This window comes from Meles meles, chromosome 17 (genome assembly GCF_922984935.1).
Source record: "Meles meles chromosome 17, mMelMel3.1 paternal haplotype, whole genome shotgun sequence".
In the NCBI taxonomy this organism is placed as follows: domain Eukaryota; kingdom Metazoa; phylum Chordata; class Mammalia; order Carnivora; family Mustelidae; genus Meles; species Meles meles.
In genome coordinates this window covers 45691534-45718522 of record NC_060082.1, presented here as the reverse complement: position 1 = coordinate 45718522, position 26989 = coordinate 45691534, and the positions used below count along the sequence as shown (strand labels likewise).

Genomic DNA, 26989 nt, shown 5'->3' with positions numbered 1-26989 from the left:
AACTCCCAGTGTGATGGTAGTTGGAGGAACCACCTTCGGGAGGTAACTCGATTTTTAGAGGAGGGCATGAGGGTGGGGCCCCCTTAGTGGGATTAGTGCCTTTAAAAAAATAAGATTTATTTATTTAAAAGGGAGGGGAGGGGCAGAGGGAGAATTTCAAGGAGCCTGACACAGCACTTGATCTCACAACCCTGAGATCATGACCTGAGTCGAAACCAAGAGTTCAACGCTTAACTGACTGAGCCACCCAGGCACCCTTGAGATTAATGCCTTTTTAAGAAGAGGCAGAGAGACCAGAGCTCTTTCTTGTGAGCACACAGCAAGAAAACAGCTGTCTGTGAGGCAGGAATAGAGTTCTCACCAGGAACAGAAATTGCTAGCACCTTGATCTTGGACTTCCCAGCTTTTAGAACTGTGAGAAGTAGATGTCTATTAAATCAGTCTACGGTACTTTGTACTAGCAGCCCCAGCAGACGGAGACAGAATTCAGAGAAGAGAGGAGGTGCTCTGTGAATTATCGGAACACTAGAGCTGCATTAGACGTGGAAGAAAAACTATATGATACCAGACCTCTGTTTCAGGCCAAAATGAATTCAGTTCCTCTTTCCCTCCAGAATCTTCTAGCACTTTTAGAGTCCATAACACATCGGCTGTCTATGTGGGCAGTAGAGAGCATTTGGGGACAGGATCAGAAGGTGTCAGCTGTTGAAGGGAGAAGCTAACAGAATCATCTACAGACACAACCTGCCTTCAAGGAGGTTTTGCATGTGTGCTGCTGAGCATTTCACGGTTTGCTCCATTAAGAGGAGATAGCCCTGGGTTGAGCCTGGGTGGCTCAGTGGGCTAAAGCCTCAGCTTTCAGCTCAGGTCATGATCTCGGGGTCCTGGGATCGAGGCCTGTGTCGGGCTCTCTGCTCTGCAGGGAGCCTGCTTCCTCCTCTCTCTCTGCCTGCCTCTCTGCCTACTTGTGATCTCTCTCTCTGTCAAATAAATAAAATAAAATCTTTAAAAAAAAAAAGTAGGTATGAACTATCCCGTGTAGAGCCTGGGAAAAGAGGGCTGAGGAGTAAGAATGTAGTTAAGTGTGTGTCCAGGGGTGTCAAGGGAATGGTAGAGAAGGCATTCCAAACTCTACCACAGTCCGAGCCCCACACGCTTCACTATCTACTCCCGATTCCTGCTTGACAAGCAGTTATTGTGTAGTGCTGTTCTGCTGTTTGGTGCCTCATGCAGAGGACTGTTATGTCTTCTCGGAGACTGAGCCCTTTATCATCACGGGATGCCTGTCTTTATCCTTGATCACTTTCTTTACTTTGAGAACTGCTCTGTCTGAAATCAATGTAGCTCTTCCTGCTCTCTTTTAATTAGGATTAGCATGGTATATTTTTCTCCATCCTTTTTTTTTTTTAAGATTTTATTTATTTATTTTTGACAGAGAGAAAGAGAGATCACAAGTAGGCAGAGAAGCAGGCAGAGGGGGAGGAGGAAGCAGGCTCCCTTCTGAGCAGAGAGCCTGATGTGGGTCTTGATCCTAGGACCCTGGGATCATGATCTGAGCCGAAGGCAGAGGCTTAACCCACTGAGCCACCCAGGCACCCCTACCCATTTCTTGAGTGTATTATTTGTTCTTTGGGTGTTGAGTTTGATAAGTTCTTTATAGATTTTTGGATACTAGCATGCATAAGCATATATATACACAGACACATACATGAGCACACATAAGCTAAGGCATTGCTGCTATTATTATTTTGAACAAACTGGTTTCTGCTAGATCAATTAAGAAAAAGAAAGTTTTAATTTTACTCACTTATCCTTTATTCACTTTATTCACTTATCCTTTCTTCAGTGCTCTTCCTTTCTCTGTGTAGATCTGGGTTCCTAATCTATTTTTCTTTCTAAGCAATTCCTTTTAACTGTTCTTGCGAGATAGGTGTACTGGCAACAAATTCAATTTTTCCTTGAGAATACTTTTCTCTTGGTCACTTTCGAACAATAATTTCTCAGGATACAGAATCCTAGGCTGGTGGTTTTGGTCTCTCAACACTTTTCTCTTCTTGCTTGCATGGTTTCTGTGGAGAAGGCAGATGTGATTTGTACTTTGACTCCTCTTATAGGTAAAGTGTATTTTCCCTCTGGTTCCTTTCAGGGTTGCTTCTTTTTGATTTTCAGTAGTTCAAAAATGATAGGTTTAGGCATGGATTCTCACTCTTCTGTTTGTTTTTGCATTTATCTTGCTGGTGTCCTCCAAGCTCCTGGATCTGTGGTTTGATGTGTAACATAATTTGGGGGAAATTCTCAGTCATTATTGTTTCAAATATTTTTTCAACTGTTTTTTCTTTTTTCTCCTTCTGGGACTCCTGTACAAGTATGTTACACTTTTTGCAGTTGTCTCACAAAACTTGAATGTTCTTTTTTTTTCTTTAGTTTTATTTTTAAATTTGTTATTTTTTTAACGTCTCTGTTGTCTTTGCTCTTCAGTTTGGAGGTTTTTACTGAGATATCCTCAAGCTCCGAGATTCTCTCCTCAGCCGTGTCCAGGATCCTGTTAAGCCATCAAAGGCATTCTTCATGGCTATTACAGTGTTTTTCATCTCTACCATTTCTTCTTGGTTCTTTCGTAGGATTTCCATCTCTCTGCTTACATTGCCCATCTGTTCTTACACGCTGTCTACTTTAACCATTGGATCCCTTAGCATATTAATCATAGTTGCTTTAAATTCCAACGTCCCTGCCATATCTGGTTCTAATGCTTGCTCTGTCTCTTCAAATCATATTTGCTGATTTTTGTGTGTCTTGCAGTTTTTTCTGGATAGCTGAACACAACACCCTGGGTAAGAGAAATTTCTCCGAATAGCCCTTTAGAAAGGAGGTGGTGAGGTGTCAGGGGAGGGGAGGCATTCTACACTCCTATGACTAGGTCCCAGCCTTTTTAGTGAGCCTATACCTCTGGACCGTGAACTTCCCAAGTGTTTTGCTTTTTTTTTTTTTCCTTTCCCCTTAGCTGGGGCAAGATGGTGAGAATCGGCTGGCGTGGGGTATTAGCCTCCTCCCAGGTCAGCTAGGCTCTGATAATACCCCAGCAGGCTATGCTCTGGCTCACTAGTTTTTCCCAAGGGCAGGCCTTAAGAAGAAGAGTGCTTGGCCAAAGTTCAAAATGGTTCCTTTTGCCCATGCTGGCAGCAAGAGGGTCATTTTCCCCAGGTATTTACTGTGGGAAACTGGAGGTAAATTTCGCAGCAGGGTGCCCCTTCCCTCTCGCCCATGATGAGGTTCCTCCTGGGGTTCTTACCTCTCAGGTGTCCACCCTGAGCCTCCAGAGATCATCAACTACAGTTCATGTTTTCCTACCTGGAGTTCTCTCCGCTCTTTCTCGGCTGGTCGCCGCTCCTGCATCTGTCTGGCGAGCTGTGATGCCTGTATTCACCTGTCTCTCCTGTCTTGAGGGCAGTGCTATGTCCTATGCCCTCCTCCTTCTTTTATGGATCTTGTATTATTTTTTTAAGATTTTATTTATTTGACAGAGAGAGATCTCAAGAAGGCGTAGAGGCAGGCAGAGAGAGGAGGAAGCAGGCTCCCTGCCACGCAAGAGAGCCTGATGTGGGGCTTGATCCCAGGACTCTGGGATCATGACGTGAGCCCAAGGCAGAGGCTTTAACCCACTGAGGCACCCAGGCGCCCCTTTTTTACGGATCTTAAAAGAATTGCTTTTTCAGGTTCTTCAACTTTTTTTTTTTAACTTATTGTTAGGACTGAAGTGACTTCCAAGCCCCTTGCATGCTGAACTAAATGCTGAAATAAAAAGTAATTTTTTAAAATGCTAATTCTTTTTTTCTGGTACACTGCTGTCGCAGGGGGCCCTGGAGCAGCAATTGGAAAGGACGTCCTCTGTTGTCAGTCAGTTCAACCAGCGTTCTGGTTTTTCTATCAGTCCGTGGTGAGTTTGGCTGGCAGGATTTCACCTCTTGGGGACTGGTCAGTCTTGGGGGGACCCATTACATGAGGTTCCTGAAACCCGAGAGCGAAGGGCCTGATCTAGACCAGACCCGCCCTGGGACACAGATGCCCTCTGAGGCTCGACTTGAGCCATGGAATAGTGTAACCCAGCAACTCCACACCTGCAGATGTCCTGGTTCTGGTTCTGCTTGCTGGTAAGTTACTTTGTACATATTCTGTCTTACGCAAGTCCTTCCTCTCCACTTCTTCCTTCCAGTGCCACGTGTTCTGTAGCAGGGACACGGTCCCTCCTCCTCCGTCCTTTATGAAATGTAGGGTACCTCGACCACAGGGACACTCGATGTATTGACTAGCTTTATCAGCAAAGACATTTGAAAAGGCAAGAAGTGCAAATATATCCTCTTTGGAATCGAGCTGTAAACAGCATGATTAAAGGAGACTAACATTCTGTTGTTGGATCTTCTGTGTGTCTGATTCGACTCTCACGCCACTCCACTCGAGTGATGAGCAAGAAATTCCTTTTCACCACATCTTCCCATACTCTGTCCTACGGCTTTTGTTTTCGTTCAACCTGTCATTTACCTGTCATGACCTGCGATGCTATTTGGGGCTTACATTGCAGGGCTTACATTCTTTCCCAATTATGCAGTTAGAGGTTATTCTTACAGCAAATCACCATTATGCGGCTACAAACCTTTCACGATTCCTGCAACAAAAAAGCTGCTGAACTTGGATGGTCGAAACAGCAGTACTGGGCTTACTGTGAGGCCTGAGGACAATGTGGTGGTGAGGGGCAGGGAGGAACACCTGCAGGAAAGAAGGGGCTCGAGCCAGATGCACAAGACAGGATTTTGTTGCAACACTGGCTAAAGGAGTGGGTTTGGCAAGACCTTTCAACCAGGACTCTATCTTCTCATTTATCCACAATGTGGATAACAACCCTTATCTCACAGGACTGATGTGAGGACGGGGTAACATCGCATCTGTCAAACGCACAGTGTGGTGTCCGGTCATACAGAGCTGGATAAATGTTAGTTTCTCTGCTCCTCCTGCGCACAGTGCATTGGGGAAGAGGAGGAGTCAAGTCTTATGGGAAGGGTCTGCCTAGTGTTCTGGGGACATGACCTCTATAGCTGGGATCCAAAAGCATCCTTGAGTCCCACCCAGCGACCCGTGACCGCTTGGCTCCAGGGCCTCAGAGCATAAACACAAAGGGGAAACCACGTCTGTCTGTACAATGTAAGTAACTATGAAGTCATGCTTTGCTGTCAGCATGGAATGACTTCTGCCCCTCGTGTGAGAGAGTGGCCTCTGTCCAGCTTACCTTACAGGAAGCCCCAGAAAGTGATCATACTTTATTTATTTAAGATCTTTATTTATTTGACAGACAGATCACAAGTAGGCAGAGGCAGGCGGGGCGGGGGGTGGAAAGCAGGATCCCTGATGAGCAGAGAGCCTGATGCAAGGCTCGATCCCAAGACCCTGAGATCATGACCTGAGCTGAAGGCAGCGGCTTAACCCACTGAGCCACCCAGGCGCCCCAAAAGTGGTACTTTAAATCTGCTTGATGGCACATTCTGCTGTCTGCCTGTGTCTAACATCTCCCAGAGAAAGAGTGACACAGCCACTTTCCACAGCAGGCACATCCTCCAAAAGCATGCTCATCACCCGGGAGGCACCGGTTTCCGCTGACCAAGGGAGCAGAGCCATCCTACCCGCGGCTCCCATCTGCTGACTGCTCACTCGCGCCAGGCCCCGTGCTTTGCATTTTCCATGCATTCTCTCAGTTGACCTCGCAATAACCTCAGTAACGAGGAACTGTTTCGTGCTGATTTAAAGGCTTGGGAGGTTAAGCGCAGTCGACAGAACGAGTCAAGGGAAATGGGCATTTGAGCAGGGAGGCTCCTGGGAGTGAAGGTCCCACGTTGGCTCCAGAAAGGTCATCGTGTGGTTCTCGAGGTCCAGCGTCGCCTGCCAACGGCTCAGGGATTCATCATTACTGGCTGTCCTGCTCAGCATAGTGCAGGGACCGTGGGGCATGGGACCAGGTGGTGGTGGGGGGAATGCTTCCTTCAAAATGCTTTGCAGTCTTTTTTTTTCCCCCTGTGCATCCACTTGGGGACAGACCCGCTTTGTCCCACTCTTGGAGCACAACTCCTTCCTGCCTATTCTCCCAGCACCGTCCAACTCCTCATCCCGGCAGATAAAGCCCTCAGCAGCTTGGGTCTAACCCGTGTCCACTTTTATGTCCTGCCACTTGGCGGCGTGAACTCTTCCCAGCCTCAGTTGTGTACTACCAGTTCTTGCTTTCAGTTCTCCTCTGCCCTAAATCCTACCCACACGTAGGTCTTGCCCGTTCCTCCCGACCTCTCCTGACGCCCCCCGTCATAGTGCAGGGCCCCCTCCGAATAAGTAGAGCTTCCCTGGTCTCATACGCACATGTGGCATTTAAGCGACTCAGGATTATCGGCGCGAACTTCTCGGTCTTGCGTGCAGTGCGGTTGCAAACCTCCAGGGACCCAAGTGCAAGGCCCACAGGGAGGCTCAGGCCCGAAGAGAAAAAAGTTACGTCTGTGTGTTGACACCACACGAATTTCTTCAGAAACCGTTATTAGCAAGGATAATTAAAACAGGAAGATGCTGGGTTGTTCTTTGAGTCACGTCATAGATCGCATTATCTGCCGCGTGTCTGTGCCGCTAGCAGGGCTGAGAACCAGACCCCTCAGAGTTTGAATCCTGGCTCCACAAATTCCTTAACGTCTGACATCTCCTGTTGTGATCTGGGCAGAATTATCCCTCCCTTTCTGGGTTACGAGCAATAAATGAAGTCTTGCGTATAAGATCATGACCACGTCGTCAACGATGAGAGGCTGAATCCCACTGCACAGTGTCTGTGAACGACGCCAGGGACTTGGCTGGTGTCTGCAGGGGCGCCGTGAGGACAGAGGGAAGCACCAGAGAAGAGGCCGGCAGGAAGACTGCTGCTTAGTCACCTTGGCCTGGGGAGGGTTTGGGTTCGCAGCGCAGGGACTGGGTGACGGGCCGGTCGCCGTCCCCAGACACAGAAATGGGTCCCTTCTTCGCAGTGACCTCCGAAGTCTGAGCTCAGCGGCTGGCCTCATGCAGGTGGCGGCTCGCGGGGCCCGTGGTCATTCCTGGTTCCCACCCTGACTTGGGGGAACCTCGCCCAGAGGCAGCCTCTGATGCCCCGGCATCTGGCACACGGCATGAGTTTAGCGCCTTCTGCTTTTTGTTGGACATTCCCAAGTACACCCTTTCCAAGAATAAAGAAAGACTTCTTCCTAGACCAACTAGCTAACCAATAAATGGGTAATTAAGATGTCTCAAGAAAGCCATCGGTAAAGATTCAAGGAGCTGCCTTCCTTAAAGCACTGCCCAGAGGTGCCCCAGGTTACCCTTTTTGACAGCAAGCACACAGCTCAGGACAGAAGACAGACAAGTACGAGAGAGAACACATCGTAAGCAAGCCTTGGGCTTTGTTTAGCCACTGTTTACTGGCTACCATAGTAGCACGCCTCGCCCAGGGGCTGTGTGACAGAGGCCTCATTAGCCAGCAGCGGGGAATGGAAATATTTGAGAGTAAAAGCCTAATTATTTTAAGACACATCAAAACAAAAGCAATGAGGGAAACAATCTGGCTTCAGCAGTTTAAGGATTCGGCATCTCATAGAAGCTGGTGCTGTCGCTAGCAAAGGGAGAAGAGGGCCCACAGAGGGCAGGGGGCTGCCCGGGAGGAAGAGGCCGGCCTTGTGTGCACCTCCCCGTGGGCTCACTTTCCCCGAGGAAAGGAACAGGACATTCCTTTGGAGCAGGAGCGCTGCGGAGTGGGCACTGGGACAGAGGCGGTGTGAGGCCCCGCGACCACGGGAGGCACAGCCTGGCTTGGGCTCAGCGGGCTTCCCAGGACACCCGACCCAGTTTGGGGCTTATGTCCTTGCTGCCTGTGGAGGTTGCATTTCCTCCCTACTTGAGTTAAAAAAAAACCCACAAGGAATAGGTCTTTCTCTCCCCTGTTCTGAGATCGTGAATACCACCTGGTTGCACTTCTAAAAATTTAATAGATGGGGAACACAAGCAGAAATCGTGAGACAGTTCTCTAGCATTTTTTTTTCCAGCTACATCATTCCTTAGCACAGGTAAGAGTCTTAGAGGCAGCCTGCCTTTTTTCCTTTTTGTTTTTCCTCCTCTTCCTATCCCTTCTTTCTCTTCTCTCCTTTTACTCCTTTATTTCCATTTTCTTTCACTTCCTTTATTCTCCTAAAAGAAGATTATTATTATACAGGAGTCTAAAAGTCAGGCTCTCGTAGGCTTGGATTAATTCAGCAGCACAAGGAAATCATTAAGGACCTAGGTTCTTTCCATCTTCCCTTCTCTTTGCGGACAGCTTTGCTTTCTGGCCAGCTTCTCTCTTGGTCATAAAGTGGGAGCCTAGTTCCAGGGATCACATTACAACACCTAGGTCCGTAAAAAATGAGTGGAGAAAATCGGTCTTGGGACTATAGGAAGGGATGGGGGGGTCTGCAGGGGTCTGGACTGAATGGCCCTGCCCAAGGCATTCAAATACAAGGTAATTTTTTCCCCTGTTGCTTCAGGCTATTTTGTTGTAGTTAGAGGGCAAAAGGTGATCGTGGATGTTCTGAAATAATTCCTTTGAGAGTAAATGCACTGTGCCAGCGGCTGAGTCACCCATTCACTCTTACAGAAACCAGCCCCGAGCAGCAGGAGGACCTGACCTTCCCGAGATCTGATAAAGGTGAAGGTTTTTCCTCTGCTGCTCAGTCACGCACTCTGCCTCCTTGGCAAAATCCCAAGCTTCCCCTGACTGGGGGTGATATCTTCCCCCTTGGGTCCCGCCCACCCCACGCTGCCGGTCCTGCTCTGGATGGCGTCCCATCACACTCAGAGATGGAGCTGTGCTCTCACCTGACACTCCAGTGCTCCCTTCTATCCCAGTTTCTAAGTTCCAATGGTTCCCCAACTGTGGACCACACGACCCAGCATCGGCACTGCCTGGAACCTTGTTAGAAAGGCGCATTGTTAGGCCTTACCCTGCACCTGCTGATGCAGAAACTTGGGGAGCAGGACCCTGAAATCTGTCTTAACAAGCCCTCCAGGGCATTCTGGTGCCCTGTGAAGGTTGAAAGCTACTGTTCTAAAGTCCCTGGAACGTTTAGAGACCAACAACTTAAATGCTGGTTTCCAAGCCTGGCTACCCATTCTTGTTATCTGGGGAGCTTTAAAAAATTATTAATGCATAGATCATATCCCCCCGCCTCTCCCCCTACCAATTCTTATTTACGAGTTGGTCTGGTGTGCAGATTGGGCTTTGGGATTTTTAAAAGCTCCCTGGATGGTTCTAAATTGTAGCCAAGGTTGAGAATCACTGATCTAAATAAATATGAAGGCAGAAAATTATACTATAAATGATTACATAGAAATCCAAAAGTGAGATTCATACACTGAAATAAAATGAAGAACAAAAACCAAAACCTAACATGACGGGTTAAACTGTAAAAACAGAAGCATAAGGGAGGAGAGATGATTTGGGTTAGACACTGTTGGGGATATTCCACTCTATGATTTATTTATTCAGAGAGAGAGAAGAGGAGAGCGAGCGAGCGAGAGAGACAGACAGACAGCCCGAGTGCACCTGCAAGCGGAGGGGGTAGGTAGAAGGAGAGAGAATCCCAAGCAGGCTTCACACCCAGCCTGGAGCCCAACGTGGGCCCCGAGCTCATAACCCTGAGATCATGACTTGAGCCAAAACCAAGAGTCAGATGCTTAACTGGCCGAGCCACCCAGCCTCCTTATCTACTCCTAGGGCTTAAATGAGGCTGGAAAGCTCATTACCTCCTTTGGCAACAAGTATGTATCAATGGTTTCTAAATACTGCAGGTTAGTGTTACTTGAAAGTCCCTTTTATGGCTTCAAAACACACAGCTCACTATGTTGTGAAACACTCAACATTTGATATGTTCTGTTAAAACTGTCCTTTCCCCTTTTCCATGAGTTAAGATAGATGAAGCAGATAAAATAAGCTTAAATCGTGACAGCCAGCCTCAAGTCCCCATCAGGAACAGGAAGGGTCCCTATGAAAGTCCCTTTAATGCAGAAGGCCCTCCTCCCCCTGTCAGCTCAGAGAACAAAGGGCATCCATGGACGACTTAACCAATATGAAAACAGAATATAAGCCTCTTAAGGACAGAAAACCATGAAACTGGAAATGAGTGTTCTTGGAAGAGGGGAATCAGTTTTAATTTAGTGAAACTAAGGAATCACTACTATTTCTGTAACTCAAGTGCAGTAAGTTACCTTGATCTGCCAAGAGCCCTAGAACTTCATTAGCTATATCATAGCAAGTTAGGCTAGAATCAAAGGTCTCCATGCAGATCGCAACAGGCCACACTCTAGACTGTTTTTAGGTCTATTCCCAGCACCCAGTGAGATACGATCACATTCAAAATACAACCACTTACCTATCTTGAAATAGAAATTCTAACCGCGTGTTTGTGCGGTTTAAGACTTGGTAATGATTTAGGTCGTATGAGATCATGAAACATGGCTGCTCCAGGACTTACTGGTTGGCGGACGCCGATCCAAGGATTCACAGTGAATTTCCAGGTTTTTCTCTCACAAATAATAGCAGAGAGTCCGCTTTTATATTAAAATCTCAGAATAGTTACTGGCAATAAAAACAGCAACTTGCTTGTCTTTCTTCTACAACAGCTTAATATATAGATGCTAAGTTTCTGAACCTAATCGGGACAAAACCCTGACTCTGACTATTAGGGAATAACACAGCGGATTCAGCAACTGTTACTTCTTGCAGAGCCTGGGACGTGGGCAAAGGAACCCACATCGAGTTCAAGCTTCAGCATGCACCAGGCACCCACCACAGATTCAGACTTAACCAGTCTGGGGTGGTATTCCGAAATCATGGTTTTAAGTTAAATTTTGCCACTGTTTTAAATAGGCCCGGACGTGGGCGACATACTTCCTGGTCTTCGTAATCAACGGTAATAGGCAGGGGTTCTTTCATGGGTGGCTTTTCTTGTTTTTCTCTATTTAAAACTTCCCCTTTCTCCCTAATCCCACTCCCTGCACCTGAGTCGAAGAGCAGACTGTGTGACAGGGACCCCAAGTCTACCACTGCCCGTGCTGCCTAAGGGTCAGGGAGTCCTGCTCTAAGGGTCTGAGGCGCTTAGCCTCGCAACTCCACGAGTGGGCTCTGCTGTTGTGGACATTCCACACGTGACAAACTTGAGCGAGAAGGCTGAGTGCTTGCTCAAGGTCGTGCAGTGTTGGAGTGCTCTATATACAAATACAAGTTCCCTAATATTGTCCACAAGGTGTCTGGCATGGTTCCTACCAGCTTACACTCCTACCCACATAGCTCACCATAACTGGTATTACCTGCCTATTTTTCACCAGTTTGACAGATGTAACGTGATACCTCCCTGGTGATTTACTTTGCATTTCTCTACTAGTGAGGCTGAACATCTTTTCACAGATTAGCCACATGGGTTTCCTTCTATAAACTGTCTATTCACATCCTTTAGCACATTTTTCTACAGAATTCATTTTCTCACCAACTTGCAAAAATTCCTTGCATGTTCTTGGTATGAATCCTTTGTTTTACAAGCTCCAAAAATTTTCTCCCAATCTGTCACCTTATTTACAGCTCATATGACAAAAGGATCATACTGGACAAACCATCAGAACAAGATAGGGGAGTCCAATAAGGCAATGGATGTTAAGTCTTAAAAATGAATGCTGAGCTATTTCATAAGGGGAATGTTTAAAAACTACTAATTCTCAAATTAATTCTATAAATTCAAAGCAATTCCAGTAAGAATACCAACAGTGTTTTTCACTGATCTTGACACAATGATCCTAGAATTCTAAGGCAAATTTGGAGAACAAGATGGTTATAGGCTTACCTTGGAAATACTGTGGGTTTGATTCCAGACCCCTGCAATAAAGTGAGTCAAATGACTTTTTTGGTTTCCCAGTGCATATAAAAATTGTTTACATGGTGCTATAGTATATTAAATGTGCAACAGCGTTATGTCTAAAAAACCAAAGTACATGCCTTAATTAAAAAATACTCCATCGCTACAATATGCTAACCACCATCTGAGCAATTTCCTAAAATAGGACAATGAAGTCTGCCACATCAGTGGGCCCTCTCATGACAACTACTCTGCAGCATGCAATGCTGTTTGATAGCATTTATCCATAAGAGAACGTCTTTCAAAATTAGTCAGTCCTCTCAAACCCTGCCATTGCTTTGTCACTAAATTTATGTCAGATTCTAAATCCTTTGTAGTCATTTCAATAATCGTCATGGCATTTTAACCAGGACTAGATTCCATCTTAAGAAACCATTCCCTTGGGGCGCCTGGGTGGTTCAGTGGGTTAAGGCCTCTGCCTTCCGCTCAGGTCATGATCTCAGGGTCCTGGGATGGAGCCACACGTCGGGCTCTCTGCTCAGCGGGGAGCCTGACTCCCTCCCTCTCTCTGCCTGCTTCTCTGCCTACTTGTGGTCTCTGCCAAATGAATGAACAAAATCTTAAAAAAACAAACAACAAAACCCACTCTCTTCACTTCTGGTTCTTTTGCTATTTCCATTAGCTCAGCAGTTACCTCCTCCACAGAAGGCCCGAACCCCTCCAAGTCATCTGTGAGAGGGCAGAATCAACTTCTTCCGAACTCCTGCTCATGTTGGTATTTGGACTTCTTCCCATGAATCCTGAGTATTCTCAATGACATCTCGAATGGTGAATCCCTTCCAGGTTTTCAATTTACTTTGCCCAGATCCGTCTGAAGAATCACTATCTGCGCCTGCTCTAGCTTTACGAAAACTATTTCATTTTTTAAAAAGATTTTAAAAATCTCTTTACTCAGGGTGGGGTTCAAACTCACAACCCTGAGATCAAGTCGCACATGCCACTGACTGAACCAGCCAGGTGCCCCACAATTTTATTTTTTTTAAAATCAGACTTAGAAACCAGTACTCCTTGATCCACAACTGCAGAATGAGTGTGGTGTCAGCAGGCATGAAAGCAGCATGAACCTTGGTGTCCTTCTCCATCAGAGCTCGTGGGTGAGCAGGTACATGGTCAGTGAGCCGTTTTATATATATATATATATATATTTTTTTTTTTTTTTTCTTCTGAGTACTAGGTCTCAACAGTGGGCTTGAAATATCCAGTAAACCATGTTGTAAACAGAGGTGCTGTCATCCAGGTTTTGTCCCAGCTGCATGAGCACCCGGACCGAGAGCCAGCTTTCCCCTGGTCAGGCATTGACTCCTCTAGCTATTGAAGTCCCAGATGACACTCTCTTCCAAGATAAGGCTTCATCTCCATCAGGTCTTAGCTCGATCTTCTGGATAACTTGCTGCCTCACCCTGTACTTCTGTGTTACAGAGGTAGCTTTTTTTTTTTTTTTTTGTCAGAGAGAGAGAGAGAGGGAGAGAGGGATCACAGGCAGACAGAGAGGCAGGCAGAGTCAGAGGGAGAAGCAGGCTCCCCGCTGAGGGACTCGATCCCAGGACGCTGAGTTCATGACCTGAGCCGAAGGCAGCTGCTTAACCAACTGAGCCACCCAGGCGTCCCCAGAGGTAGCTTCTTTCCTTAAACCTCATTAATGAACCTCTGCTAGCTTCCAACTTTTCTTCTGCAGCTTCCCACCACGCTCCTTCTTCAGAGAATTGAAGAGAGTTAGGGCCTTGCTCCTGAAGAGGATTTGGTTTAAGGAAATGTTGTGATTGTTTTATCTTCTCTCCATACTATTAAAACTTTCTCCATCTCAGCCCTAAGGCTGTTCTGCTTTTTTGTCATTTGTGCATTCATTGAAGTAGTACTCCTCATTTCCTTCAAGAACTTTACTTTCGTATTCACAACTTGGCCAACTGTTTGGTGCAAGACATCTACCTTTTAGCCTATCTTGGCTTTTTGACTAAGCTCATTTCTAGCTTTTAAATTGAGAGTGAGAGACCTAAAGCTCTTCCCTTCACTTGAACAGAGAGAGGCCACTGCAGGGTTATTAACTGGTTTAATTTCCATATTTGTGTCCTAGGGACAGAGAGATGGGAGGAACGGCCAGTTGGTGGAGTGGTCAGAACACACACAACATTTGCTCAATTGTCTGTCGTCTTATAAACGGGCATGGCTTGTGGCGCCCTCCAACAATTACAGTAGTAGATCACTGATCATGTATCACTAGAACAAGCACAATAATAATGAAAAAAATCTGAAATACTGAATTACCAAAACGTGACAGACACACAAAGTGAGAAGTACTGTAGGAAAAATGGTGCCGACGGACTCGTGTGAAGCAGGGTTGCCACAAACCTTGGTCTGTAAAAAATACAGTATCTCTGAGGTGCAAGTATGCTTGTCCTGGCTCAAAGACCAACAACTACTGAAGCAGAAAAGGGAACCCAGAAACCGAGCACATATGGAAAGCTCCTGCCAGACAAAGGTGGTGATGTGTGAAGTAGTAAAGCCAGGTTGGCCCCACTGGAGGATTGTCATTCTCTTTTGGTTCCAATTCAGGGACACCGAAAATTTTCAAAGGCCGTTAGAGAGGTGAAGAAACTGTTGAAAACTAGTTCTTAGAGGCAAACTCATGAGGAATTCTTAGGGCATAGCCAACATCTCAGCCAATACCTTACGGGAAGAGACTCCAGAGAGCTATTTCTGTACTTCTGAGAAACCATGAAATACAGTACGTACTAGCAAAGAAGGCCTCTTTGGGGACCGCTCCTACCACATCATATACCTGGGAGTGGGAAGATGACGCTGGAAGTACCGGACCTGTGGCCCCTACTCCTCCAGACCCCATCCGTCGGCACGCCGAGCGCATCCTCATTCCAGGACAGGGAAGAACTACTGAAGTGTACCCAGACAGCAGCTTTCTGTACCAAGAAAAACCCTTGCCAACTAGTTTAGAATGAGCAAAGGATCAAGTTAGAGCACTTATTTAAAACTTAATGATAAAATGCACTTTAGAAGTTAATGATAGAAATGTAAATACGGCAACAAATCACCTCCACACAATCTGCATTTTTAAGTAATTTATTTCAATAGAAATATTTCAGAAAACTGTACTTAAATTCATTTTAAGTTAGCTTATGCAAACACACTGAAGATCTCACACTCACATTTGCATATTAAGGAGAAACAAAAAGTGAGAGAGGAACCAAGCTGCACATCACTCAGGGAGGTCATAGTGCAATCGAGCGCTTCATCATTAGAGTACCTCAAGTTAACTGGGATAAAGAATAAAAATGGCTTGTGTTTTCCTGTGTATCATCATCATCATCATCAGATATTTACCCCCACAGATTTTTTATCTGTTTATCTCCTTTAGATTACCCTGTGAACGAGTTCCCCACCCGGTCCCCACATACACACACTTCAGTGGGTTGTAGAAACAGCACATTTGTCAACAATTAAGAGGTTGGCACTCTGGAGAGTCTGGTGACTTACAATCAGCTACTGTGTCAGGCCTGACAAGTCAATGATTATTGGACTGTATTTGCGAACAGTCCTAATAGGTGACAGTATCTTTAGAGGAAACGGAGTATTTGTTAACTGGTATCTAAAGCGCACGTAACATTTATGAAATTTTCAGCTGGTCTATTAAAAAAAACTTCAATCCTTTCAAAGCACTCTAACTATACATTCCATTCCTTTAATTCCATCACCACATCACAGGCCAAATGCTAGAAGCAAAATTTAACTACTACTACTAACCCTCAAGATCAGTCAACCCTTCATCTGGCTTTAAAGACTATGTCTACTGCCCTATTCCAGAACATACTGGCCCTTAAAAAATGTGAAAATATCATTTTGACTCAGTTGAACAGTAGCTTCAGATCTTTTAGGAGTCTCAGAGAAGCAAGCTAGTGTAGTCTCTTAGCTTCCCTTTAAATTTATATATTGGAATTGTTTTCATGTTCCTGCCATGGTAGTTCTAAAGAAACAGTATCTGGTAGGTTAAGTGACTGCCTGTTTGTTCTGAGTCTTAATTTAAATTTAAGAATGAACCAATCTCAACTTCATTTTTGGTTGTATCTCATGACAAGACTTCAGTAGCTTTAATAAGACCCCAAACAAATCTTTCTGGCTGTAATGTATTCCTCTAGGATTTTCTAAAGGGCCTTATAATTAAATCAATGTTCAAAACCACCACCACCACCAACACAACATAGAAACAAACTCAGCTGGATGGATGCGCTTCAAAGCTGTTCTTAAAAGTGCTCATCTAAAGGTTGATTTGGTGGGTTTTTCATCAGGAGAGGAGCAGGGAGGGAGTTAGTCTGAAAAGACTCATGACCTGGAGGGCTGCGGCAATGACCCAGAGGCATCTCTACAGACTCTCTTACACTTGCCGGGACAAAGAGTAAGCTGGTGGGGAGAGGGATAGCACACACTCCTGAAATAAAAGGAGTTAAGAGGGCAAATGATTATCGTCATACTCGATGCCCTAAAATTGGTCTTCAAATTGTTAAGGCACTGACCAAATTTTCCCCACACTACAGCTTGAGATACTGGTGTAATGAAATTGCTTTCAGCAACTTTTAAGAGTTTGCATGTACAGATCTTTCATCAGAATCCTCTAAATGGGGGGGAAAAAAGTCACTTCAATTACAAGCCATTTTTAGGGGAGCAAGACCAAAAAGGACTTAGATCATTTTGAAAAGGTTGACTTCACGTTAAAAATAATGCTCATCAACGTGATTAAGTAACAATGTCTGCATCTTAAAGCTTAGAAAAAACAGAATACCCATCTGACTGTAAAATCATAAATTTACTATGTTTGAAAAAGTAGTATAAAAGGAGAGAGAAAATGAAAGCGAGCCCTAGAGGGTCACCAGGTAGGCCAGGCAAACCGCCCCATGTGCTCTGTGTCATCTGCTCAGGCGACAGCAGGGCCACGGGCCCCCGGGGCCCGGGCAAGCTCATCTTCACTTTCAAAAAGGGATCCAAGGATTTCAAAAGCCTCTGAAGCAGACTTCTTTTATTAGAGATGATCTCTGCGAAGCAATACTGCTCCCCTTGTTGGCAGAACGTGGTACTATGGTGGTTTAAGAATGGGTGGAAAGGAATGTGCCTCAGAAAACAAAAAGGAAATCAATAGTGGATATATTCTTCTAAAAAGTTAATGGATGAAGTCTACTATTATTATTATGGATTTCCAATTAAAGCTGTATAGTTTTAGGAAGGTGTTTTCAGTTGGAAAGGAGTACAGCTCATGGGTTTAAGCTTGGAAGACTGCTCAACTCAGGGGGCCAGGTAAATTCTAGTAATCCCGGGGTCTGCGGTTAAACTAATCCGTGGGCTGTGTACACCACAGTCAGCAACCATTCCCCTGCTATAACAGCAGTGCTTCCTTGGGCTCTTCTAGAAGTCATCTAGAAGAGAAATCAAGCCACTTACAAAAACTTGGGAGCGAAGAATACCCCAACTCTTGACATATGGAAATACCCAATACCAAGACAGCCCGCACAAAAGGTAGTGCGACAGTCATATGGCGTTTTCTACGCAGAAAAATAACTGTCCTTGGAACACATACCCAGGGAGGAAAAAAATATATACTCATATTGTTTGGATCCCTTTTTGCTATGTTTATACAAATAATATTTACATAGTGAAGAAAACGCTATAGAAGGTGTGTTTGATCAGTTCTCTTTCAAAGCTTATAGTCTGGAGATTATAGTAAAAATAATACCTCTGAAAAAAATAAAGCAAAGTCCAAACACAGAGGGGGCATGAAACCGAAACTAGTACTCTGAAGGTCATTATTGTTTTTATAGTTGTATAAACTATATAACTATAGTTTGTATAGTTGTATAGTTCTTTTTATAGTTGTATTTTAAAAACTGATGTTACTTTTGTGTGGAAAAATAAGCTTTCATGGTCAGATAAACTGTGGAAAAAATGAGATGTGCCTCAAACTGTATTTTGGCTAGTACTATATACTACTACACCAGACTGTATGCCAATATTTATGCTTTTCATAAATTAGCTTAAGTTTAAATTATAATGGAATTTCCAACAAGTTGTTCTTGGCTAGGAGAGAAACAAATGAGCTTAATATGATAGAAATTTCAAGCTTTTGAGTCACTAATTTACTAATTTATTAAGCACAAGCTTAATAAGAGGAAAAAAATTTCATCTTCCTACTAATAAACTACGTAAATATTTAATATATTTTGGTGTCCTATTTTCTTTGCTTGAATTATGATGTCATTTGGTGAATTATAGATCAAAAATTCACCTAAGCTATTTCAATTCACGTTGCTCACTGGTTTCCATTTGTTTCAAATGCTAAAATAATCTTCAAAAGCACTGTCTGATCTTCTGAATAGACAGATTTGAAGAGAGAAGAACAATGTCTACTTTTACTGCACAGTTAAGAGTTTTGCTCAGTTGGAGGCCACAATTCTATCCGGGGACTATTCACCAAATCTGAACACTATTCTTTCCCTGTGCACATATCTCTTAATGTTAGAGCTGAAATATCAAACACACCTTCCAGTTTAGCTCTCTCTCTTTGGCATGGTGTGATGTCAGGCTCTGACTTCCAGTTGCAAACCTCCTCAAATATGGTTAAACCAAATATGGTTAAATGTACCTAGTAGCTTATTTATGACAAACAAAACAATCATAAAAAATCCACAGGGTTCTTATCCACAGTATTTTTAAAAAGCACATACACTGTTAAAAACACTTATTTCTGAAGAGAAATACACAAATTAAGGAATTTAAAAAAAATGTAAAATGGAAGAAAGATGTGCAAGGTCTATATAGTAATACTGCTGGCGATGCAGGTGGTGTCTATGTACCCAACGTGGGTTAAGCTTGGGAGATCATTTATTGAATAATCACTTAGCATAGGCAATATTCTGCCCTCTCCAGTCCATGTAACTGTCCACAAAACCTGAAATAATGGTAATTTCTAACTGTGCTATATGAGAAAAATATCTTAACTCTTAACATCCTTTCCCAAAGCTCTTCTACTTTCCTTTGGATAGACTCCTAGCTAATTATTCTGTGAGCAAGCAATATTTTCTATTTAATATTTAAGCTTCATGGCCTCAAGATGATTTTAAAAAAAGTATGAAACTCTTTAAGAGTGCAAATGTGAGAAATTTTATGTGAGGCCCAAAGTATTACAAATTTATTGGAAGAGATCAGTCAAAAAGCATTTCTTATTCTGGGCCACGGCTAAAATAGGATGCCCCATGAGTTTCTACATCTAACATGTGGCCTTTGTTCAAATGCCATTTTTTGTTAAAACTCGAAGGCAGTTCACCTTGAAACTTTTTTCTTTCTTTCTGCAATTCAACATTTATTCTGGAAATTAAACGCACTGTTGCATGGAAGAGCTCTCCCAAAACAGCTTGGTCAACTACTGACAAAATATGGTTTCATGGCTGGGACCTATAGTACGGTTTTAGAAAAGTGTTTTGTAATAAAGGAAAGTTACATATAGGAAGGCAAGTTTTGATACTTAAGATTCCCAGAATCTCAATCTTTCACCTTCTTCCCTTTTAAAACTATTTTGTGTGCTTTATAATAAAATACATATACAAATACATATGTGGAAGCTTTTTAAACAAATGTGACCCTGAATCTCATAGTTAACAAAAATAATGAACATGAGTAATAAAAAAAAATGGCATTGTGTACATTAAACACTGTAAAAGGAAATATCCTGATGAAAGATCAGTATATCATCTTGACAACAAAAATCACCAGTGACTGGTAGAAGGGATAATTCAATTAACTTGAAAAAAATGTAATTACTGTAAAATCCCAGAAAAGTTTAGACTGGGATTACGGTTCTTTCCTAAGCAGATCTGTAGTCCAACAATGAATTCATCTAGAAAGCTAAATTTTAAACCCAGTTAAAAACAACCATGTTTTCTGGAGCCCACTTGAAAAGTGTCTGGACTACAAACACTCACAGCCTTGACGCCTCCTGTAGGAAATAATGTTCCCCATACAGTACTAAATTTCCAAAGTTAGTGTTTAAAAAAAAAAAAAAAAACCAACTCCCCTTATTCCAAACAACCCCCGCCCTCAATCCCAAGCGAACCCCAACAACTCATATTATGAACATGTCTAATTCTGAAACTCTAGCCGTGGGAGAGCCAGGGAGGCCGCAGATGACTGGGAGCAGAGAGCGCCCCCACAACCCCAGGTCAGGCGGCTGGGAGCACCCCACTCCACTCGGGCAGAGCATCTTCATACCTCCGTTCAACACCAGCCCCTCATATAACCCATAAGAAATGTTTTTCCTTTTTAAAGTGTATCTAAAAAAAAGGCGATTCCCCCCTCCAAAATGAGTACAAAGTTAAAAGAAATGCAAATTAGCTACGATCTATTCCAGCACAGCACCGCCAGAAAATTCACACACACTATTTGGTGTTTCGTGTTGGTTTTCCTTTCATTCTTTTAAGGCAGTGGTTTCCGCAGGTCAGTTCAGAGAAAAGAAGCGTGGTCCATGGCAGTTTGTTTTAGAACTCCAATTTGTTCTCTGGGAATATCTCACTTCATTCCCTGAAATTAATGCTTTTTTGGTTCAGAACTCCAAAGGCTGAGACACAGCCTCTGGGCTCTTCGAGGCGCAGAGCTGGCTTATAGCTGGCGCTTTGATCAGCAACTTGCTCTCACTTAGGGGCAATAGTTCACCTCGCTTCTTTCTTAGGCTTTTACTCAAAAGTCATCAAGTTTGTAGGAACCTTAAAAATATAAGCAGTACAAAACTGATAGTATTTAAAAGGTGCTTTTCAAAGTACTATTTCTTATCTTTCTTTGCTACTTTAATCCCAGATAACTTTTTTAAAAAAGGAATTTGACAGAAGGTACTGCAATCATTTATGAATAATGAATAAAATATGCTAGAACATTTCTGAGAAAATCACTGAGTTAATACTCTCCAGAAAACTGAAAACGGAGTAAGGATGGAGACAGTATCTTTCTTGTTTACCACAGGGCGCTCAGCAGATGTCCACTGAGTGAGCAAACGAACAAGATGCATGGCTCTCGTCAGGGTGACACTCTGGCAAATGTACGTATTATCTGTTTTCTCATTATCTGTATTACCAGGAATTCCTACATGCACATTTTAAAATCCAGCATGGATGATTTTATAATGAACATTACTAAAAATCTGTGAAATCATCATGAAATTAAGTATGAAAGAATAAAACTCATCGCTAGATAAATTGTGATCTGACACCTGGTGACTCTGAAAAATCACCAGGTTACAGTGTGAGGCTTACAGACTGGACCGGGTTTAATTCAATTCCTTATAGAAACCAACAATAAGACATGAAGTCCACATTGTAGTGAAGAGAAATCCCACAATCAATGTTTGAAATATGAATATGTTTTGTTTTTGAAAATCAGCTGATGGGTCCTCCAGTCAAGGACTAAAGAGGGTTTCACCATGTTAAAAACACTCTTAACCCTTACTGTTTTGTAAACCTGTAGTGGGAGAGAGACTCCCACTTCAGTGGTCATTTCTCTGTCCTTTAAAACAGCTCAACAGCTATCCCTTCAGTAATCTTTTCTGAAAACCTAGGATATTCAAGGAAAAAAGGGGGGAATCTTTTATACGTGTCACCTTCTGTAATAACACAATCATAACTGAATCATAAATCAAGTGCAATACAAATGCTCAAGTACTTAAAAGTATAACTTCTCAGGTCTGGTTTAAGAAACCCATGTTTAAACAGAGTATAAGTTCATTTCCTCCTAAGTCCCTTGAATGTGACTTAAGGTATTGTACTTGAATGAATCAGAGTCTTCTACCAAAAATTTTCATATTTCACAGCTTCTATTTATATATTTGTTACTACTCTGATTCTCCCAAGTACATGGACAAACAAATAAAAAAACCCCACTTATACTTGTTCAGCTGGAAGATCTGTTAATACAGTGAAAGAAACTGAACCTTTATGTTGGTGTCTAGATTAATCTTGAAATCTGAGATTTAAAAAAAAAATGACACTTAATACTTTAAGCACACTTTAAGTGTAAGCTGAGTTGCACATAAGCTCAGTCTAGGCAAAAGAAGGTCTGTTTCTTTCATTCTGTCCCAGATCCTAACTTGACAAAGGCAAAAAAGTAGACTTTGTTCTATGGCATTTCATGTCCTTAATGGAGGGTACTAAAAATGATACCAATGCTGCTAGCAGTCTTTCATATATATTCATATATGTATATATGTGTGTGTGTGTGTGTGTGTGTGTGCGTGTGTGTATATATATGAGAAATAAAAATTCTAAGAGAACAAAGCCTATTCTAATAATGTTTAAAAAGAATGGACCTAAAAGATAAAGATATTTGACTGTCTGACCCTGTGTATGTCATTCAGCATTTCTGAGACTTAGCTTCTTCCTTTATCATAAAAGGGGTAAAACTTTGGTCCTGACAGTACAGGGTGAAAAAAACTTTTAACAGATGATATAAACTTACGTCGTGTCTTATAGTATCAAAGTAAGTCATGGATAACACTTAATTGTACACTTTTGAATTTCAGTACCTGAAGTCAATGGTCTTCAAATATATCCAACTAAAAACGAGCCTACAAAAGGTCTACGTGTATTTCCATAACTGTAGTTATGTTTACTTCACATCTTTTCTACTAATTCATCGCTCAACTTTAGATTTGCAACAGGGTCTGGGGAAATCAACACCATGGCTTCATTTCTCCTCTGCAGCTGAGAAGTGTCTGAATTAGACCATCTTTGTTTTGGTGAAATAAAAACAAACAAATCCAAATGGTTCTGGGTTTTGCTGCCACCACAGGAAGCTGTATCAAGTTATTAATAAAGATGAATCAGAACAATTTTTATTACAGTGCCATCTAAGTCTTACCTCCCTGGGGCTCTATTTTTTCTTGCCTCTCCCTATATTCTACTGACATGGGCTACATTTGCCTCTTTTGAACACCTTAAGCTCCTTCCAGCCTCAGGAACTTTGAACTCTCTGTGCCTCCGACCAGACGACTGCTCCCCTGATCTTCACAAGGCCGTTCCTTCTTGTCACTCCTATCAATGTCTTCAGGGAGATCTCTGCTGCTCACTCTTATTTATTTAAGTTGTGTCTACTCTTATCCCTCTGTATCATATAATTCTGTTTTCCTTATACAGTTTGTATTGTTCTCTACATAGTTTAAGCATTTGAAATTTTGTTTGTTCATTATTTTATTGACTATCTCCTCACTAAAACGTGGACTTCATACCTTGCTGACTGCTGTCAATAAGAAAAAGAATAAAAACAGTATCATTTCTCTGCTTCATGCATCATGTTAGTCTGATGACTTCCCCTGGAACTCTCTTACACATGGTCCCCAGGGATGAGCGTCCTGAGGCCTGGGAGCTGCCGCTCACCTGCTGCTTGTTGCTCTGGCAAGCTGCACTCAGATGTTTGAACCACAGCATTGCATTCATTCTGTTGCCAGCTTGAAACTTGTATGAGTTTCCTAAGGTTATTAGAAACAAGGGAAAAATGATAAAATTTTAAGGATCCTCACATATAATTCAGCCTGATATCAAGGAGCAAAATAAAACGCAACTAGAATTCTCAGTTTTCAGAATTCTCTGTCTCTAGCACCTGATTTTTTTTTTTTTTTTTTTTTTTTAATATTTTCGGACTTTTGATAGTTTATTTTTTTTTTTTTTTTTCCCCCATGGGGGTGATCATATTTTTTTTTTTTTCCCCCTTTTATTAATTTTTTCAGCGTAACAGTATTCATTCTTTTTGCACAACACCCAGTGCTGATTTTCTAATACAAATAAAAAAAGAGTTCTCTATGCTATGTTCACACGCTATCAGTTATTCAGAAAGTCACCATTTTGCTGTTTATGAATGTGAAGAGAACCATATTTGTCTCCTTAAATGTTCTTTGCAGTAAAGTATACCCAAATAAAAGAACTGTTTGGCCCTTCTAGATTTGTATGTGGGACTGAGAGTACAGAATATGTTGATATTAATTTTTTACAGGCAAAGTGCTTTAACAAGTTTAACACTTAAACAGAGGTATATAATGTGATTAAGGATTAATTAGCTAACATCAACTATGCTTTTAGGTGTTAGTTACGTTTGCCGAAATTATCACAGATTTCTGGGAAAATCTGAAGAGTCACTTTCCTCCTTTAGAAAATCAGAAATTCATCCGTGCTGTGCATATTAGAACTTGCATTGACTAATTCAAGACTGACAGATAATAAATATATCTTATACGGTTGTGTGTATTGAGGTGATAAACTGAAAAAAGAAAGGATTTACGTACTGAAGGCTGCCCTAAGCTGAGCTTTATTCCCTTTTTTTACTGACCTAAGTTTTTTTTATTTCTCAATTCGTTTTGAATTCTACTCCCTCCTTTTTTACTGCATTCAATGGCCCAAGAGCCTGACCTTCCTTTACGCATGCTGGAGCTTTCCTTTGAGACTGGAACACTCAGAGAACTTTTTCACTTTTAGAAGCAAGAGTTTTTTCACCAAATGTTTAATGTTAAATAATACTGCTTTATTTGCTGAACTCAGACGTGGACATGAGAACGATTTGAATTGAAGGCATACCTACAATAAAGCTGCCCACGGCTGCCATTTATCTACTTTCTCACCCCGCCCCAGCTCTGAAAGACCAATTAGTACAGATGGCACAAAAACCTTGGCTATTTGGAAATACTTTTATCATGCCACCCTAGGGAAACTGAAAGAAAGAATTTGTTAACTAAGCCCAATGAAAATGATCTCCTTAAAATGTAATTTTATGAATAATGCCTTTGAGATCTGGGGGTGGAGCAGGGACTTTGAAATCAGAATGCTGAATAGGAAGTTCTTGCTCCGTAACTCAATCTATACATCTCAAAATGAGACATTCTGCTACTATTATTTTTTTCCATATACAACATATTTGCTTAAGTTTTCACTTAAAATGCTTTACTATTCTAAAAGCAGAGTATCTGTTGATACAAAATACATTCTGAATAGAGGTCAAATTATAGGTGCATAGTCAATAATTATCATTTCAGTGGTGAGCTGCTGTAGTTGAAGATTCTGGGCAGATATGAATGCGTTTGCTGTCTGGCTTCCTTTGAGGTGCTTATCAACAGCTGGCAGTTGTCATGAAGGAAGAGCAGCAATCACATCAGGATGCACCGGCGGCCTCCACTTAGAGATGCACACGGTGTGATTCTACATGGCCCACCCTCCAACTTCTCTGATCCGCTTAAAAAACTCCTCTGGTCGGGGCGCCTGCGTGGCTCAGTGGGTTAAAGCCTCTGCCTTTGGCTCAGGTCATGATCCCAGGATCCTGGGATCGAGCCCCGCATCGGGCTCTCTGCTCAGCGGGAAGCCTGCTTCCTCCTCTCTCTCCCTGCCTGCCTCTCTGCCTACTTGTGATCTCTGCCTGTCAAATAAATAAATAAAATCTTTAAAAAAAAAAAAAACAACTCCTCTGGTCAATAGTCAATAATTCCATCCATAAGTCTCTCCCTACATTGTAAGCAAAGTATTAACTATCAACTCTACTTATTTGGAAAGTGATAGGAGTTAAATAACCAATTAGCTTAATTAAAAATAATGGAACACAATCAGAGGAAAACCTCTGCCACATTCAGAAGTTAAGAAAAACAATTTATCTCAGGGTGCAGATGAAGGGGTACTACCTATGTATATATAGCAAATGTCTGAGATTTTAAGGTAACTGATTCCCCAGTTCCCTCCCTCCTCCCGCCCTGGCTTGGTTCTGAGCTCCCTAAGGATTACCTGGGCTTTTAATTGCAAGCTTACGCCCACACAGCAAAGAAAATATGCTTATAATAGATACTGATACCAAAAATACTGATATTATTATTACACATTACGTGACAGGATTATTTCCCAAAAGATAAAACCACTAAACATGCTCCTGGTCAAGTATTCCAATTAAACTATGTTTGGACCAACTGAATGTTATATACTTGCAGTACCTTAAACACTAGATATTCTAATGATTCACCTTTCTCAGAGTCAGTCAGCAAGAAGAGATCTGGGTGTTCTGGGTCATCAGCCATCATTACCATCCATCCTACCACAGATACGTTCTTATTTGACGTTGATTTGAACTGAGAGATAAAAAGATCATTAATGGAAACACCAAATTTATGGCACATCCTAAGCAAAAATTAAGGATAAGCACATTCTCAGTTTCTCCCGCGAGAGAGATTTGTGACTTCATGTTGGTCAAGTCTGCTCACAGTCTTTTTACTTACTACTAAATTCCATGTAGGCATGCCCCGTTTAGATAGTCTACTACTCTTCAGATCCTTCCTAGCTTCAAATCTTCATCAAAACCTAACTATCTGAGTCTCGAGTCCCAAAAAAGCATGATCTGTTGCTGGGTCTAATAAATTCATATCTGTGGTTTCTTTTTTGTTCCTTACTATGCTGCCCCAAACCCCTCCTTTATTAGGAAACACACCTGCATTTTAATCAGGGTGCTATCTTCTTTTTACCCAGCTTGATATAATTAACAAATAACACAGCATAACTTTAAAGTATACAATGTAATAGGGTTATTATCTGAAACCTGATGATTTATTAAATGAGCAGTACTACTGAACAAAAAAAAAATTTTTTAAAAGTAGGCTCCATGCCCAGCATGGAGCCCAACATGGGGCTTGAACTCATGACCCTGAGGATCAAGACTGAGCCATCCTGGTGACCCAGACAATTCTTAATAATATTTTCTTACTTTATTTCTTTAAAAAGGTATTCTTAGTATGCTTGTTACTTTTCTATACTTGAAAAAAATATAATAGAAAAAAGAGCTATTAGAAAAGAACAGAAAATTAGGTTAATCTCATTCATGACCATAAATGAAAAAATATTAAGTAAAATAATGGTGTATAAAAAACCTAATGGGGCGTCTGGGTAGTACAGTCTTGGCTGAGTGTCTGACTCTTAGTTTCCGTTCAGGTCGTGATCTCATGGTTGTGA

General features: G+C 42.3%; 1 protein-coding gene and 1 long non-coding RNA gene across 8 annotated transcripts in view; both read right to left on the bottom strand.

Annotated features, from left to right (window-relative positions):
• Positions 1-10535: 10535 nt before the first annotated feature.
• On the bottom strand, positions 10536-14910 carry LOC123927672. The gene is made up of 3 exons (XR_006815509.1): positions 14764-14910; positions 11916-11947; positions 10536-10657 (listed from the first exon to the last, which is right to left on the bottom strand). It is a non-coding gene; the product is annotated as an uncharacterized LOC123927672 (long non-coding RNA).
• Positions 14911-15043: 133 nt separating this feature from the next.
• The window catches only part of RALGPS2 (Ral GEF with PH domain and SH3 binding motif 2), a 164385-nt gene continuing 152439 nt past the window's right edge, over positions 15044-26989 (bottom strand). For 4 of the 7 annotated variants that reach the window (XM_045982372.1, XM_045982374.1, XM_045982373.1 and 1 more), the window contains 3 exons: positions 26010-26115; positions 23396-23487; positions 20755-22815 (listed from right to left, as the gene is read on the bottom strand). In XM_045982372.1, the coding sequence (XP_045838328.1) occupies positions 22693-22815; positions 23396-23487; positions 26010-26115 (321 nt within the window). In that variant the 3' untranslated portion in view covers positions 20755-22692. The other 3 variants (XM_045982375.1, XM_045982376.1, XR_006815507.1) reach the window with 2 other exon arrangements.